Raw genomic sequence first — 12,950 nt, 5'->3', positions numbered from 1 at the left:
TTAGTTACATTAATGAGGATCAGTCTTTTAAGCAGCATTTTGCAAGTGCCTTACTGTTTTAGAGTATCAGCAATAGATATTCTGATTATATTAGTCTGTGTTGAGTTTTGTTTCAATTATGTACCAAATCCATCCATTCAGTTTTCATTGTCATTTGCAGAAATAGCTATCATTGCTCAATAAAGTTAGACTGAGTTAACTCATTTTATTGTTCTTTGTTCTTGCACTACCTGGCTGTTCTTGCTTTAAAGAACTCAAGATTATCTGAGGAGTTGTGTATAGATACTTCTGAACCTTTATGTACTCAATTATTAATGCATTAAAAGGTGTTAATTTATCCGGCTACTATGCAACCTGACGAAGCTTGTAGGTGCTTTTGTTCAAGAAACCTGTAATCTCAGTTGTTGTGTGAAGCCACTTTCAGGTGATAGGTGTTTGTGTTTAAGGTTAACTCTTTGCTGCTTCTGGTAATAACTTGCCTGTTTACAGGTTTCGGGAGCTGAGGAACCGGGATGGTGCAAAGGGCCTCAGCGCAACATCTCAGCGACATCACCAGTAATTAAGTGCCATTTTCTTTATCTTTTGTGCAAAGCACCTTTCAGCCTAATCATGCTGGCAAGCTCAACATTCACTGCAGCAACTTCAAATATATGAAGCACCAGAAAGATTAAGGGCAAGTTCAGTACAAATTAACTTTATCATTCAAATTCGTGGTCATATTTACGAATACCAAACATTCATTTGATGTTTAAAAAAGCACACGAAGGCCTATTTGTACTGTCAGAGGATGTGAGTATCCACACAAAATCTTGCTGCATAATAAACATGTCTTGATTGACATGCGTCTAACACATGCACATTAATCTTTATCAGGCAGTGGGTGGCTAAATAAAGCTAACTTGGGAAAGTTGGTAAAGGTTGTGAAGGTGGGTAAAGTCACTTATTGCTTTACGTATTACTATGACAGCCTTTGAGCAGGGCCTCAAGTGGCCACAAATCTCGGAATGGCTGTTTTGGCTCATGAATGAAAGGTATGAAATACCCAGGGTGCACGTAAAGAAAACAGACAAGGGATAACGAGTTCAACGAAACCGACATTAGTTCACTGTTTTTGTGTGCTGTATTTGGCAAGAAAAGATCCTAGTCTTCAGAAATCTACGCAACTTCCCTTCTATATAAAGCACACCAAGAAATTTTGTCAGAAATGGTGAATATCGCATGCTAAAACCAAGTTGTGGCAGGTGCTCTAAGCTGCCGTATGCTCATGGCACAAATTGAAACTATTGCTCGTACGGGAACTACATGACAAATAGAAGGGCTTGTTGAAACTCTCCACTACTGCTGCAATGAAATAATAGGTTATACCTAACTGCTTGGATGGTTACACATACTGTGGAACCCCGGTTATACGTCCCCCGGTTTTGCAATGACCCGGGTTTTACGACGGATTAGCGCAGTCCTCGCGAACTCCCCATAGAAGCAACGCAATGAAAACCCCGGTTATCTGACGCAATTTTACGCCTGACCCGCGTTATACAATGACCCTCACGAAGCGCGGGACGGAACGGCGGACGAAAAAAAAGTGCCACGGGTCTCTTTCCTCGCTGCGTCTCTCCGCATGCGGAGCGCTTGACACCGCTCGACCGGTTCGCTCCAGCGCAGCTTTCTTCCGTGCCTCGTCTCATCGTTCATTTCTCTCTCCCCCACCAGCAGCCGCCTGCGACGCTCGCAGTGCTGAAATAGCGTTTTTTCTTCTCCACAATCACTTTCTCCCTCTCTTCTCGGCGGCAGCGCCTCTCGTCACGTTGGGGAAGCGTTTCTCTCCTTCCAGTTTCCCAGTAGCAGATTGCCGACAAGGTAGCGTGGAGAGGCCTAGATTTATTGCACGTGTTCGTCGTAATCCTAGCGACCAGCGTTCAGCGGACGTTTTGAGTTGTGTGGAGCAATGCGGCGCACCATATCCCAAAAGCAGACAGTTCTGTCGCTCGGCGATTAGCTGAATATTATCGAGGAAGTAGAAAAGCAGCATGGAGCCATGAAAGCTAGCATTGCCCGGCACCTTAAGATACCCGAATCTTCGCTTAAGACGATCCTGGCAAACAAAGCGGTGATATTGTAGAATGTCAACAAGTTTGGGTTCAAGCAGAAAGCGGCAAAAGAAGGGCAACATGAGAAGTTAGAAAAAGTTCTCATCAAGTGGCTGCATCAAGCACGGAGCTCTGCGATCAACGTTGACGATGCCATTCTAAAAGAAAAGGCGGACCTTGTGGCATTGTGTCTGGGCATCGAGAACTTTTAGGCATCGAACGGGTGGCTGGATCGCTTTAAAAAACGAAACAGGATTGTGTACAGCCACTCCTGCGGAGAAAGCACTTCCATGGTGAACGAGTGGATGAACGGTGAACGAGTGGATGGAGTCGCTGCCGGAGATGATTGCTGCATACAAGCACTGCGACGTTTTCAACGCCGATGAGAGCGGTATTTTTTACCATATGCAGCCCGAGCAAACCCTTGCGTTTAAGGGTGACAGCTGTCATGGTGGCAAGCATAGTAAAGAGCGTGTGACGGCACTATTCTGTGCTAACGAGGACAGTTCCGAGAGGCTGCCCGTGCTCTTTGTTCGAAAGTTTGCAAAGCCACGGTGCTTTAAGAACTTGAAGACGCCGCCATGCAGCGACAACTTCAACAAAAAGGCGTGGATGACGTCTTCGCTCTTCAGCCATTTTTTGCAGCAGCTGGATAACAAAATGGGTGCTAAGGCGAGGAACATATTGCTTTTCGTGGACAACGCACCGTGCCACCCACCTGATATGTCCAGCCTGAGGAACATAAAGGTTGTTTTTTTTTCCACCCAACTGCACAAGCCGGCTGCAGCTGCTGGATGCCGGCATCATTAAATGCGTCAAGCAAAAGTACCGGAATCGGTTAGTGCAGCGTCGGCTAGCGGCTATGGAGCGCAGCGAGTCGGGAAAAAAGATCACAGTGCTCAATGACATGCATGCACTGTGGCTTTAAGCGAGAGACTGCCTTCTCTGCTGGGGACGCAACAACCTTGATGCCGCTCGAGGCCGATGCAGGCATTGCCGACGACGATTTCGAGGGTTTAAACCTCACCACAACCTTCTCCGAGTACGTGGAGGCCGATGACAACGTTGCGATCTGCAGCGAGGTGTCGCTAGATGACGCCATCGAGGAGGCTTTGCCTAGTGCCGACACTGCTGCGACATCGGACGAGGACAACGATGATGCCACAGATGCCGTGCCTGTGCCTACCATGTTCACCGAGATGCTACGGCACATAAATGGCATCCTGAACTTCATCTGTTCACGTGACGCCGCAGAGGACCTCCTTTTGGACGTTGCCCAACTCGAGCGAAAGCTCTTGGTTTACTGATCAAACAAGGTCCAAAAGAAACTTACTGACCTTTTTTTTAAGTTTGCGCCGGCTGGCGGGAATCGTGGCAGTGGGCAGTGGAATGCCGTAAAGGTTCGTTTGAATAAAGCATGATTGGTACCTGTACTGCAGCATTAATTATCGCATTTACTTTTTTGGTAATTTGGGTTTCCAAGCCCTGCAGAGTATGTTAGTAGTTTACATTGAAGTTTCTCGTAAATCCGTCGCGTGAACTAAGTAGTAGTATTTTTATAGGCATAATTTATGTTCAGATTTTACGACGCTTTTTCGCAGTCCCAGGAAAGTCGTATAATTGAGGTTCCACTGTATAGTGCAGAAGTATTTCACATGACAATAGTAATAATTTGCTATTCACAAAAGCCATAATCATGTACTGCACCGCTATTGCAGCAGTGTTTGTGGGCACCGAAGTATGATGATACAGCTTATTATATGCACACTGGGTCATGTATTGTTCATATGACACATAATTGGGCAGTGAGTCATGTTCACATAAATTGTGCATAAACTTGCACCTCAAAAACTGAATCAACGTGATGAAATCAAGTGCACAGCCCAAGCATGGCATCCTGCCTATTGCAGCCTGTTGATTCAGTGCTAGTGCTTCCAAGAGATGGGGACACAATATGTCCTAGAGGCAAATAGAGGGAGTAGAAGCAAGTGAGCCCTCTCCTTACTAAGTCTTAAAGGTTGCTGTTTGTTGCTGAGGCTTTACTGTGGATAAATTGATCACCTAATAACAGCATTGTCATATAGGACAGCAGCAAAGGAAACTGAAGGACTGGTGTCTGCTACTTTTTTTTAAAGGAATGTGCAGTGATCGATAATGATGCTGAGATCAAGCAAAGTTTGTGTTTGTTCAGGTCACTGGTACAGACTCTGGTGGTGTGGCTGGACATGTATCCGGAGGACCTGTACGAGCCACCACAGTTCTCAGTGCTGCACCAGCTGGTTGCTCTGGCTCAGGCACAGCTGGAACCAGGTTCTAGCCTGGAGTTAAGAGCTAAGCACCGACTGCAGCAGTTCATTGCAAGGGATCCTGAGAAAGGCAAGTCTTGAATCGTATGCAACTCACCTTGGTAAAGGAATAGAGATTTCTTATTTTGAAGTGTTGCACAATAACAACACAAGCTGTAGTCTTCTCAAATCTTCATGGTTCAAGAAAAATTGATATGGGTTGTAGCCTTGAACCTGGAGCTACCACCACTATGCGCCAAGTAATGGCTACATGGTGCTTAGTTCACAATTACAAGATAGAGCCATTCAACAACTCAAGATAGCAGCAGCATTGGTTTACTTATGGTGATGTGCACTCATATCCTGTGCCTGATACAGTAGACTTTCATTAATTCAGTTCCAGCTCATTAGATCTTTTCGTCAATGTGATTCCAACCGAAGGTCCCTGCTGGCTCCCATACATTTGTATGAGCCAAAACCTTCATTATTTCAATCCTGAAATTGACCCTCTCCAGATACAGTAGACTTCCGTTAATTTGATTCCTGTTAATTCGATCTGAACCAAATGTTCCAGCTGGAGCCCATGCGTTTCTGTGGGCCCAAATTTTTGTTATTTAGATCCTAAAATTGAATTTCGCTGTATAATTCAAGCTTGGCCAATAAGCACGCACACGCCCGACCCCAATGGTGACCCCTTTCATGGCAGTGTCTGTCTCGGCGGGGCTCTGGGGGCCAGTGAATGTGTTGAAGACACATCATCTCCCGTTGAAAACGCCTATCTTCACTTTGCGCTAGGAAGAATTTTAAACAATAACCATAGACCACAATGTCTGATTACAATATTTATGCGATTGTAATGCATGCCTTCTTTTTTGAAGATAATTGAGCCAAAAATTGCCTGAATAGTGCAATCGGATGCAAAACCAAAACTGCCTTCGAGGCATTTGTACGTTTTATCGCATAACACGAATGCACTGCCACGAAGCTGATTTAGAAAACCGGCCACCATTGTGCAGCACATATTAGAACTCTGCCCATTTTTCTTGCTAAACAATCAGGTGCACGTTAGATTTCTACTTTGTTTAGGAGTTTTATTTTTATTTCTACATAGTTTTCTACTTTGGACACGCAGGACGTTGGTGCGTGTTTGATTCGGGGGCTTGTTAGTCGGGCAAATGCTGCCAAATGAATCAGTGATGTGTTTTGGCATTATTTTCTGCATCTTGTTTAATTCGACCTACCAGATAATTAGATAAATTCTGTCAGTCCCATCAGTGTGAAATTGATGGAAGTCAACTGTAATTTGAACTTAACTGGTCGGTACAAACGTGCCTGATCTAGATGTTGTGACCTATGTCATAACCCCAATGGCTGCAGCTGGTCTTGGTAGGGCTGGAAGTGCTAGGGGACAGTGATTATGTCTACGACATGTCCCGCTGAAAATACCTATTTTTGGCCTGCCATAAGACATTTTTCAAGCGAGAGCAGTAGGCATGATTACTGTATTTACATGAAGGATCAACGTTGGGCTAGTTGGTGCTGCATATTTGGCGCGGTAAGCAGCGCGTAAGACAAGGACAAGTGAAAGAATGACAACACAAGCGCTAACAATGTTGTCTTTATTGTAACAAGGCAATATATAGAAACCAGGTACAGCTTCCCCCCATGCACCGAGCACATCGTCAAGGATAAAAGGCATTGATTAAAGTTTTTGTGTAGAATGGATGAACCGTGAATTTATAAAGGTGATTATTCCTCAGCACTGCTCCTGAGTTTCTTTCCTGAGAACTTTCCTGGTTTCAACTATTTCTGATAGCCAGAATCGAAGGCATGCTGCATTTTTTTTTTTTTTTTTCAATCAGGTGTGCATTGGATTTCTGCTTTGTTTAGGAGCTCTAATTTCATTATTTCTGTACTTCTAACCCATAAAAAGAGGGTGCTCGTTGGATTTGTGGGCATGTTAGAATCTGGCAAATACTGCCAAATGAAACAACGGTGTGTTTGGGCGTTTTTTCTGCCTCTTCTGCAATTTGCCTCGCCAGATAATTCAATCAATTTCATCTGTCCCGTCAAAGAAGAATTAATGGAAGCTGAGTGTATAAGCTTATGGGGCTGCACTGGCCATTTTCCTCCAAGCATGTTGCTTTGTCAAGTGGTTTTGAAAAGAATCCCGAGCATGAGTTTGCACCATAGGTCTTATGGGCATATCCAAAGATAGGGCAAGTCTTAGAAATAATCTATCTTGGAGATCTTTTATATCTGTAATTAGCTGTACTCTACTTTGAGACTTTCTCTGTCTCATGAGAAGGATACAGCAGGTGGCTATTGAATGGTTTCTCAGTCAATAAAGCAGAGCTAAAATCATGTGAATACAAGACCGGTGGGGGCTTCAGTCATGGGAAATAATATTCTAAATAGGTGTGTGGCTTGTAATAGTATAAGACCTAATTGGAAGCATGCTCTATGACAATGTAACTGTAGTAGCTGTCCTCAAAGGTCATTTCTCCAACTAAATGCGAATGTCAGGGTAAAAACATTGCCAGTTTGCTCATTTGTTTGCGTGGAAGCTTCACTGTATTCATTGTGAGTTTTAGCACTCTTGCTATAGTGTGAAATCTCTAATCATCTATTTGCATTCCTGAAACATATTTGCTACACTTAGTTCTTTCAGTATGTATTCTCTAGAGGCATAATTCACACCTCAAAAAATCTAGAGCTTCAGAGTGGAAACCAGATTTGTATACGTTACAGAAAAAAGGTAACCAGTTACAATAACAATTCAAAAATAGAATTGATTACAGATACAAATTACGGCCCCATGAATGTAACTCAGCAGTTGCTTAAAAGTAATCAATTATGTTTGTTTCCTCCCAGCATTTATTAACATTGCACAAATGCAGTAAATAGAATGAGCTTGCCTGGCCACTTCACTGCGTACTCTGCAGCCCTTGACACATTATCTTCAGTAGCAATTGATTTTCAAAATTTTTGTTGGTTATCTCCTCATTTTCTTGCGAGGACATAAGTAGTGACACTGAAAACTGGCTCGATGTGCACGCTGGAGGAAAAGTCGATGCTGTAATGTACGAACACAGGATGGGAAAATTAGCAAACAAATGTCTCAGCTATTCAGTGGCAATGGGAAAGGCAAAATAGAAGCTCACTGGATATGAGCACTCTGGTGTGATCACACTCATGCTGCATAGAAATGTGAAACCATCGAGAGATGAAAAATGTGGTGCCAACAATAAAAGCCGCGTGACCAACCTTTAAGATGTGGAAATAAATACTGAGTGCTGGGTTTTCCTGTCTGAACATGTACATCCACGAGGCTGCCGCATGCGGGTGGTCTACTGTAGTTCCTGCCAAATTCACTTCAAACCTATGGCACCTGTTACAGCTTGTCTTCAATAAAGTACCTGTTCGCATCTAATTGCCTACTGAAAAAAGTAACTGAATTACAGTCAGCGTTACTAGTTACAAAGTAATTGATCAATTACACGACTATTGCAAAAAAATGTAATTGATTACAAGTAATCAATTCATATAATTCGTTACATACAAGTCTGGAGGGAACCCCTCAAATTGCATTTTAGTATGGTTGGTGGACAGAAATTACTGTTCAGAAGGTTTTGCAGCAACAAGTTAAATGCTCTAATAGCAGGGGGCGTGTTGTTTGGCTGCATGGGCTAGATGGGCCATTCTTCAAGCCACCCACTTGGAGTGTGGTATTTGGGAGCAGTTGGCCAGGAGCACAGGCCAGGGCCCAGGTGGCTGGAGGACCTCTTTGGTTGCAGGACTTGGATGAAGAACACATCGCCTGCCAGCTAACGTGGATGGATGCGGTATGCTCTTTAGTTTGTCAGTTCACACTGGTTTGCAAAATTTTCTGGAACATAGTAACCTTTTTTGTGTGTGCAGGTGCTCATGCATGTGCACATTTGTAGTCCTGTTTCTGCTAGTATGGACTTGTCATTTTTTTTTACTCCAGTGCCATTTCGAACTCGCAGGAGTGCATCCAACGAGGGTATTCAACATGGTAGCATGCTGATGCACCACCACTTCACCACCAAAGTAGTTGGGGCAGAGAGACGGACGCTCGTATTTGGGGAAATGAGAAGCTTATACAAAGTATTTACATACAAGGTGTTTCATAATGTGCATTCGAAATTGCTGAAATGTAGGGAAGATTCAGTAATTAAAGAATTCCCTCAGGATTGCATTTACCAAAGAGTCATACGTTATAAAATGGATCAAGGTAATAATTAAAGTAATTATGCAAATTATACCTCCCTCATGACTCTCTCAATCAACCCATGGCCCTCAGTCCCCAGCAGCTGCGGAGCATCTGACCAAGGCGGTGGTCAGACCTGCAATGCAGCAGAGGATGCTAAGGCTCTGGAACCAGGTAGGCTGCCACTGGAAACTGAACCTGGCAACGTTCAACACATGAACCCTCTCTAGTGAAGCTAGCTTAGTAGGACTCCTTGAGGAACTAGTATCAGGCACTGTATAGGATATTATTGGCCTTAGTGCGGTTCGTACTGGTGAGCAGGTGTGTAGCTGGGGGCAGAGAGAGGGGTCTTATGGTGCCTCAGCCCCCTCCCCTCCCCCCCTCACTGAAAGTTTTTCGTGCTGTCATGCAGTGCCGACCAAAACAACCCCCAGCGCCGGAAATCATTCTGGATTCCTCTAGAATGTCTTTTTCATGCTCGAAAAGACATTTCAGTGCGAACATTACAAACTTGGGCTGCATTTCGTGGCAACGCCCATGAGCCTGCAGTCACATAATGCAAGGAGCCCCATCCAAGCAGAGTTTCAAGGGCATTTTGAATGCCAGCGGGTTCGTCCCGGCATCTCGCGGAGGCACGGAATCTACGGAGCGCATGGATTTCAATTCTGAAACTTTATGGGTATAAAGTTCTCAAACTTTTGATGTGAAAGGTGCATTGACATTTCCAAAGTCATGCTTTAGATTTTAGATTCCGGAACTTTGTAGGTTTAATGTTGTCATAAACATTAGACACCAAAGGTGCATTGACTTTTCTGAATTAGTACAATGGACCATACAACGAGACACACCAAATCGGCGCACTATCAGACAAGTTGACAAAACGCACAGTGAGGTTCGATGCGACGAAGCATTGTGGTGGTTCATTTGTGCCGTCATGTCACAGAAAAGAATATCAACAATTTTTTCACCTGCGCCAAAGCATCCATGTCAAGACGCTAAAGCCAGCAAAGGTAACTACGTTCTTATGTTTTGTTTTTGTACTTTGACTTTTATTCGCGAGGACACATTAAGCCTCTTCAATTTTCTTGTTCTCACTACCAGCGGGCTGCCAGAGCCAGCCAGAGCGCATGCGTTTTTCTCGTATTGCCCCAACCACGGCTGTTAGGATTGGGGGCTCAATCCCATCGCTCGTAACCTGTTGTCAAGATTGGAGTCGGGCATGGATTAGAAGGTAGCTGGCCCATGACGTCATCCAACTTATCCACGCTGAGGATGTTGACGAAGGGAAGGACTGCGTCTCATCGAGAACGAGGAATATGGGTTTATTTACAGTACGTACATGCAGTTCATCAGTCTAGCATGACTGCGAGAGAAGAGGACATCAGTCTAACATGACTGCTTGAGGAAGTGCACCGAGCAGCCGCACAACAGCGGTTTATAAGCACTCAGTCCCCCCCCTGATTCCAAGGTGACGGAAACGTTCGTCCAGTTATCGTAAACAAGCCGCCTCTCTGCGGGACGGTTTACACACACACACACACTTCCTTGCACGAGGTTCATGGTCCGGAGCCGACGTCAGACAGACTTCGTAGAACTCGGGGCTTGTGTCAGGAAAGGTGCCTTTTATTCCCTGAGCTGACCCCCGCAGCGCGGCCGGGTGCCCATTGTCTTGCGTCTTGGACGGCGCGTGGAAAGGGGCCTTCGTAGACATTCCTGCGGCAACTCCCCCGCTCATAGCAGAACAGGGCGGCGTTGGTGGGTTCGGTAACAATAGTTAGCCCACCGAACGCATTCAGTCACAACGGCGACGAGGCTAGAGTGTAACAGTGGGGTTCCTAGAAAGTTGACGCCGCTGTCGCAACTGGCTGGCAAAACTTGCACCTCAACTGGGCCGTTCTTAACAGCGCCTCCATGGCCCGGAAAATCTCTACTGTCCAGCGCTGACAACCGCTGGGCAGGAAGAGAATGGCTGGTGGCCAGGGGGTGATGTCTTGGCTCGCAGCAACCACTTGTGTAATGATGTCACCACCCAAAAACATCCAACAAGGACAGGCAACTGCAAAACAAACCCCACAACACGGCTCTGCGCCGAGATGACGTATTTTGGCTCTCACTTTAGACCCGCTAGGCTTCAAAGAAAACGTAAGTGCAGAAACAAAAACTGCTGCATTTCGCTATGCCAATTTTTTTTTTTTTAGAGCAATTTCGTGCTGACAAATTCAGCAATCATGGAGGGAATCCTGCTAAATGAGAGGGGATCTTCTTAGCTTAATGAAATTGACACTAGTAACCCTAAAATTTAGGCGGGACCCTCAAACGCAGAATTCAAATTAGCCTGCTCAAACCATCCACATTGCTATGCAACTTTCCCTTCTTATATCTAACGTTTTTGTGTGACATTTGATTGAGCCACGTCAGAGGACAGTGGTCGGTCTCGAAGATGTACTTCGCTCCGTACAAGCAACACTACAACTTCTGGGTGGCCCAAACTAAAAAAGCGCATTCCTTCTCTGAAGCGCTGTAGGCTTCCTCTCTTACATTTATTTTACGGTTGGCATTGTTAGAGTTTGAGGACGATCTCGCCACTGCCACCAGATGTAAGATTTGGAGTCGGGCTTGTAGGACGATCGGAGGAACTTGGGGCGACAGGACTAGGTGAGCAGGGTTTATTTACATTATTTACAGTTTGAACAAGACATACATCGACAGTCTAGCGTGACTCCCAAATGGAGCCTGCAAGACAAAGCATACAGCAAACGAGCACACAGCTCACGAGTACATTTCGAGCACAACAACGAGCACGACACTAGCAGCCGACAACAGCCGCTTATAAACCACTCCGTTCGACGTCATCGTTCGACGTCATCGCAGAAAGTCCTCGTGGTCGCCTTTGAGAGAAGGGGGTAGGCGTTTTACACACACACATGCCTCTCAGGTTTCAGTGCTCTCTCCGACGGCAGACGACCTTTCAAGTGCAGTCGTCGTGGTATCCATTGTCCTGCGTCCCCGTAGTCAGGTGGTCACGCCCGACCCCAGCCGGCGCCTCTAAATTCCAGAGCGGACCTCGCACAGCGGCCTCCGCCGCTGCACATTGTCTGGTGTCTCAAAAAGCGCATGGGGAGGTTCCGCCAATTACCTCTCCTCGAGAAATCCCCCGAGCTGACCCCTCGCCGCGTGGCTGCCGGTTATCCGCAGTTCTCTGAAGTGCGCCACCACCCCGGTTGGATCGAAACACGTGCAGCGGGCTGAAATAACTTGCACGTTGCCACCTTGGCAGGCCATTCCTAACAGCATAGAGGATAGGATGCTCCTCGTTATCATCGCCGACCTGACTAAGTACCACGCCCATACCTCTGTCGCTTGCGTCGCGTTGAACTATGAATTCCTTTGTGTAGTCTGGCGCGCGAAGCACAGGGCGAGAAACCAATAGCGTTTTCAAACTTTGGAAAGCGTTCTCTTTGTCCTTATCCCAGTGTACACTACGCGGTGCTCCCTTTCGGAGGGCGTCCGTTAATGGACTTGCATTTGCGAGTAATTTGGAATGTACCGTTGATAATACCCCACAAGTCCCAAAAATGAACGAAGGTCTGTTTTCGTGCGCGGCTGAGAAAATTCTCCAATCGTAGTTATTTTCAGCTCGGCCGGCCGTCTCGTGCCCTGGCCGACAGCATGGCCCAGGTAAGTAACCTGTGAACAACTAAATCTACACTTTTCCGCTTTCCTCGTTAAGCCGGCTTCCCTCAACTGTGAGAACACCTGTTTGAGGTGCGATACGTGTTGTTCCCAGCTGTCCAAAAAAATTGCTACATCATCAAGATATGGCAAGGCGAACTCCTGCAAGTCTTTTAGGACAATATCCATTAACTTAGAGAAGCTAAACGGCGCGTTCTTCAGCCCGAAGCTGAGTGCGATAGGGCGAAAAGTGCCTACAGGTGAGATGAATGCGGCATAGCGGCTGGCACTTCCTTAAAGGGGAACTTGCCAGTACCCCCGGACGAGATCTATAGTTGAAATGTACTTAGCAGCGCTACCTCTTTCAATTCGTTCCTCAATGTTGGGTATCGGGTACAGCTGATCCCTAGTGATGGCATTTAACCTCCTGTAGTCAATACACGGACGAGGGTCCTTGTTAGGGTTTTCTACCAGTATTAGCGGTGACGTGTAGTCACTCTCAGCGGGCTCAATAACTCCCAACTCTAGCATGCGCTGTATCTCTGCCTCCATAATTTTTCTCTGTCTTGGAGACACCCTGTAAGGCTTTGATCTTACGCGTTCGGTTGATGTCAGCTCTATTTCATGCGTTATTAGTTCGGATCTACCCGACCGATCGCTGAATCTGTCGAG

The 12,950-nt window shown here is 45.8% G+C and overlaps 1 protein-coding gene across 1 annotated transcript in view; it reads left to right on the top strand.

The window, feature by feature from the left end:
* The window catches only part of Rgl (Ral guanine nucleotide dissociation stimulator-like), a 150,813-nt gene that overhangs the window by 58,746 nt on the left and 79,117 nt on the right, over positions 1 to 12,950 (top strand). The window contains exons 4-6 of the mRNA XM_050192046.3: positions 490 to 555; positions 4,279 to 4,463; positions 8,066 to 8,217. Of these exons, the coding sequence (XP_050048003.1) occupies positions 490 to 555; positions 4,279 to 4,463; positions 8,066 to 8,217 (403 nt within the window). The remainder of the gene's footprint in view (positions 1 to 489; positions 556 to 4,278; positions 4,464 to 8,065; positions 8,218 to 12,950) is intronic.

This window comes from Dermacentor andersoni, chromosome 1, assembly GCF_023375885.2.
Source record: "Dermacentor andersoni chromosome 1, qqDerAnde1_hic_scaffold, whole genome shotgun sequence".
NCBI lineage: Eukaryota > Metazoa > Arthropoda > Arachnida > Ixodida > Ixodidae > Dermacentor > Dermacentor andersoni.
This window is presented reverse-complemented; position numbering and strand designations above follow the sequence as displayed.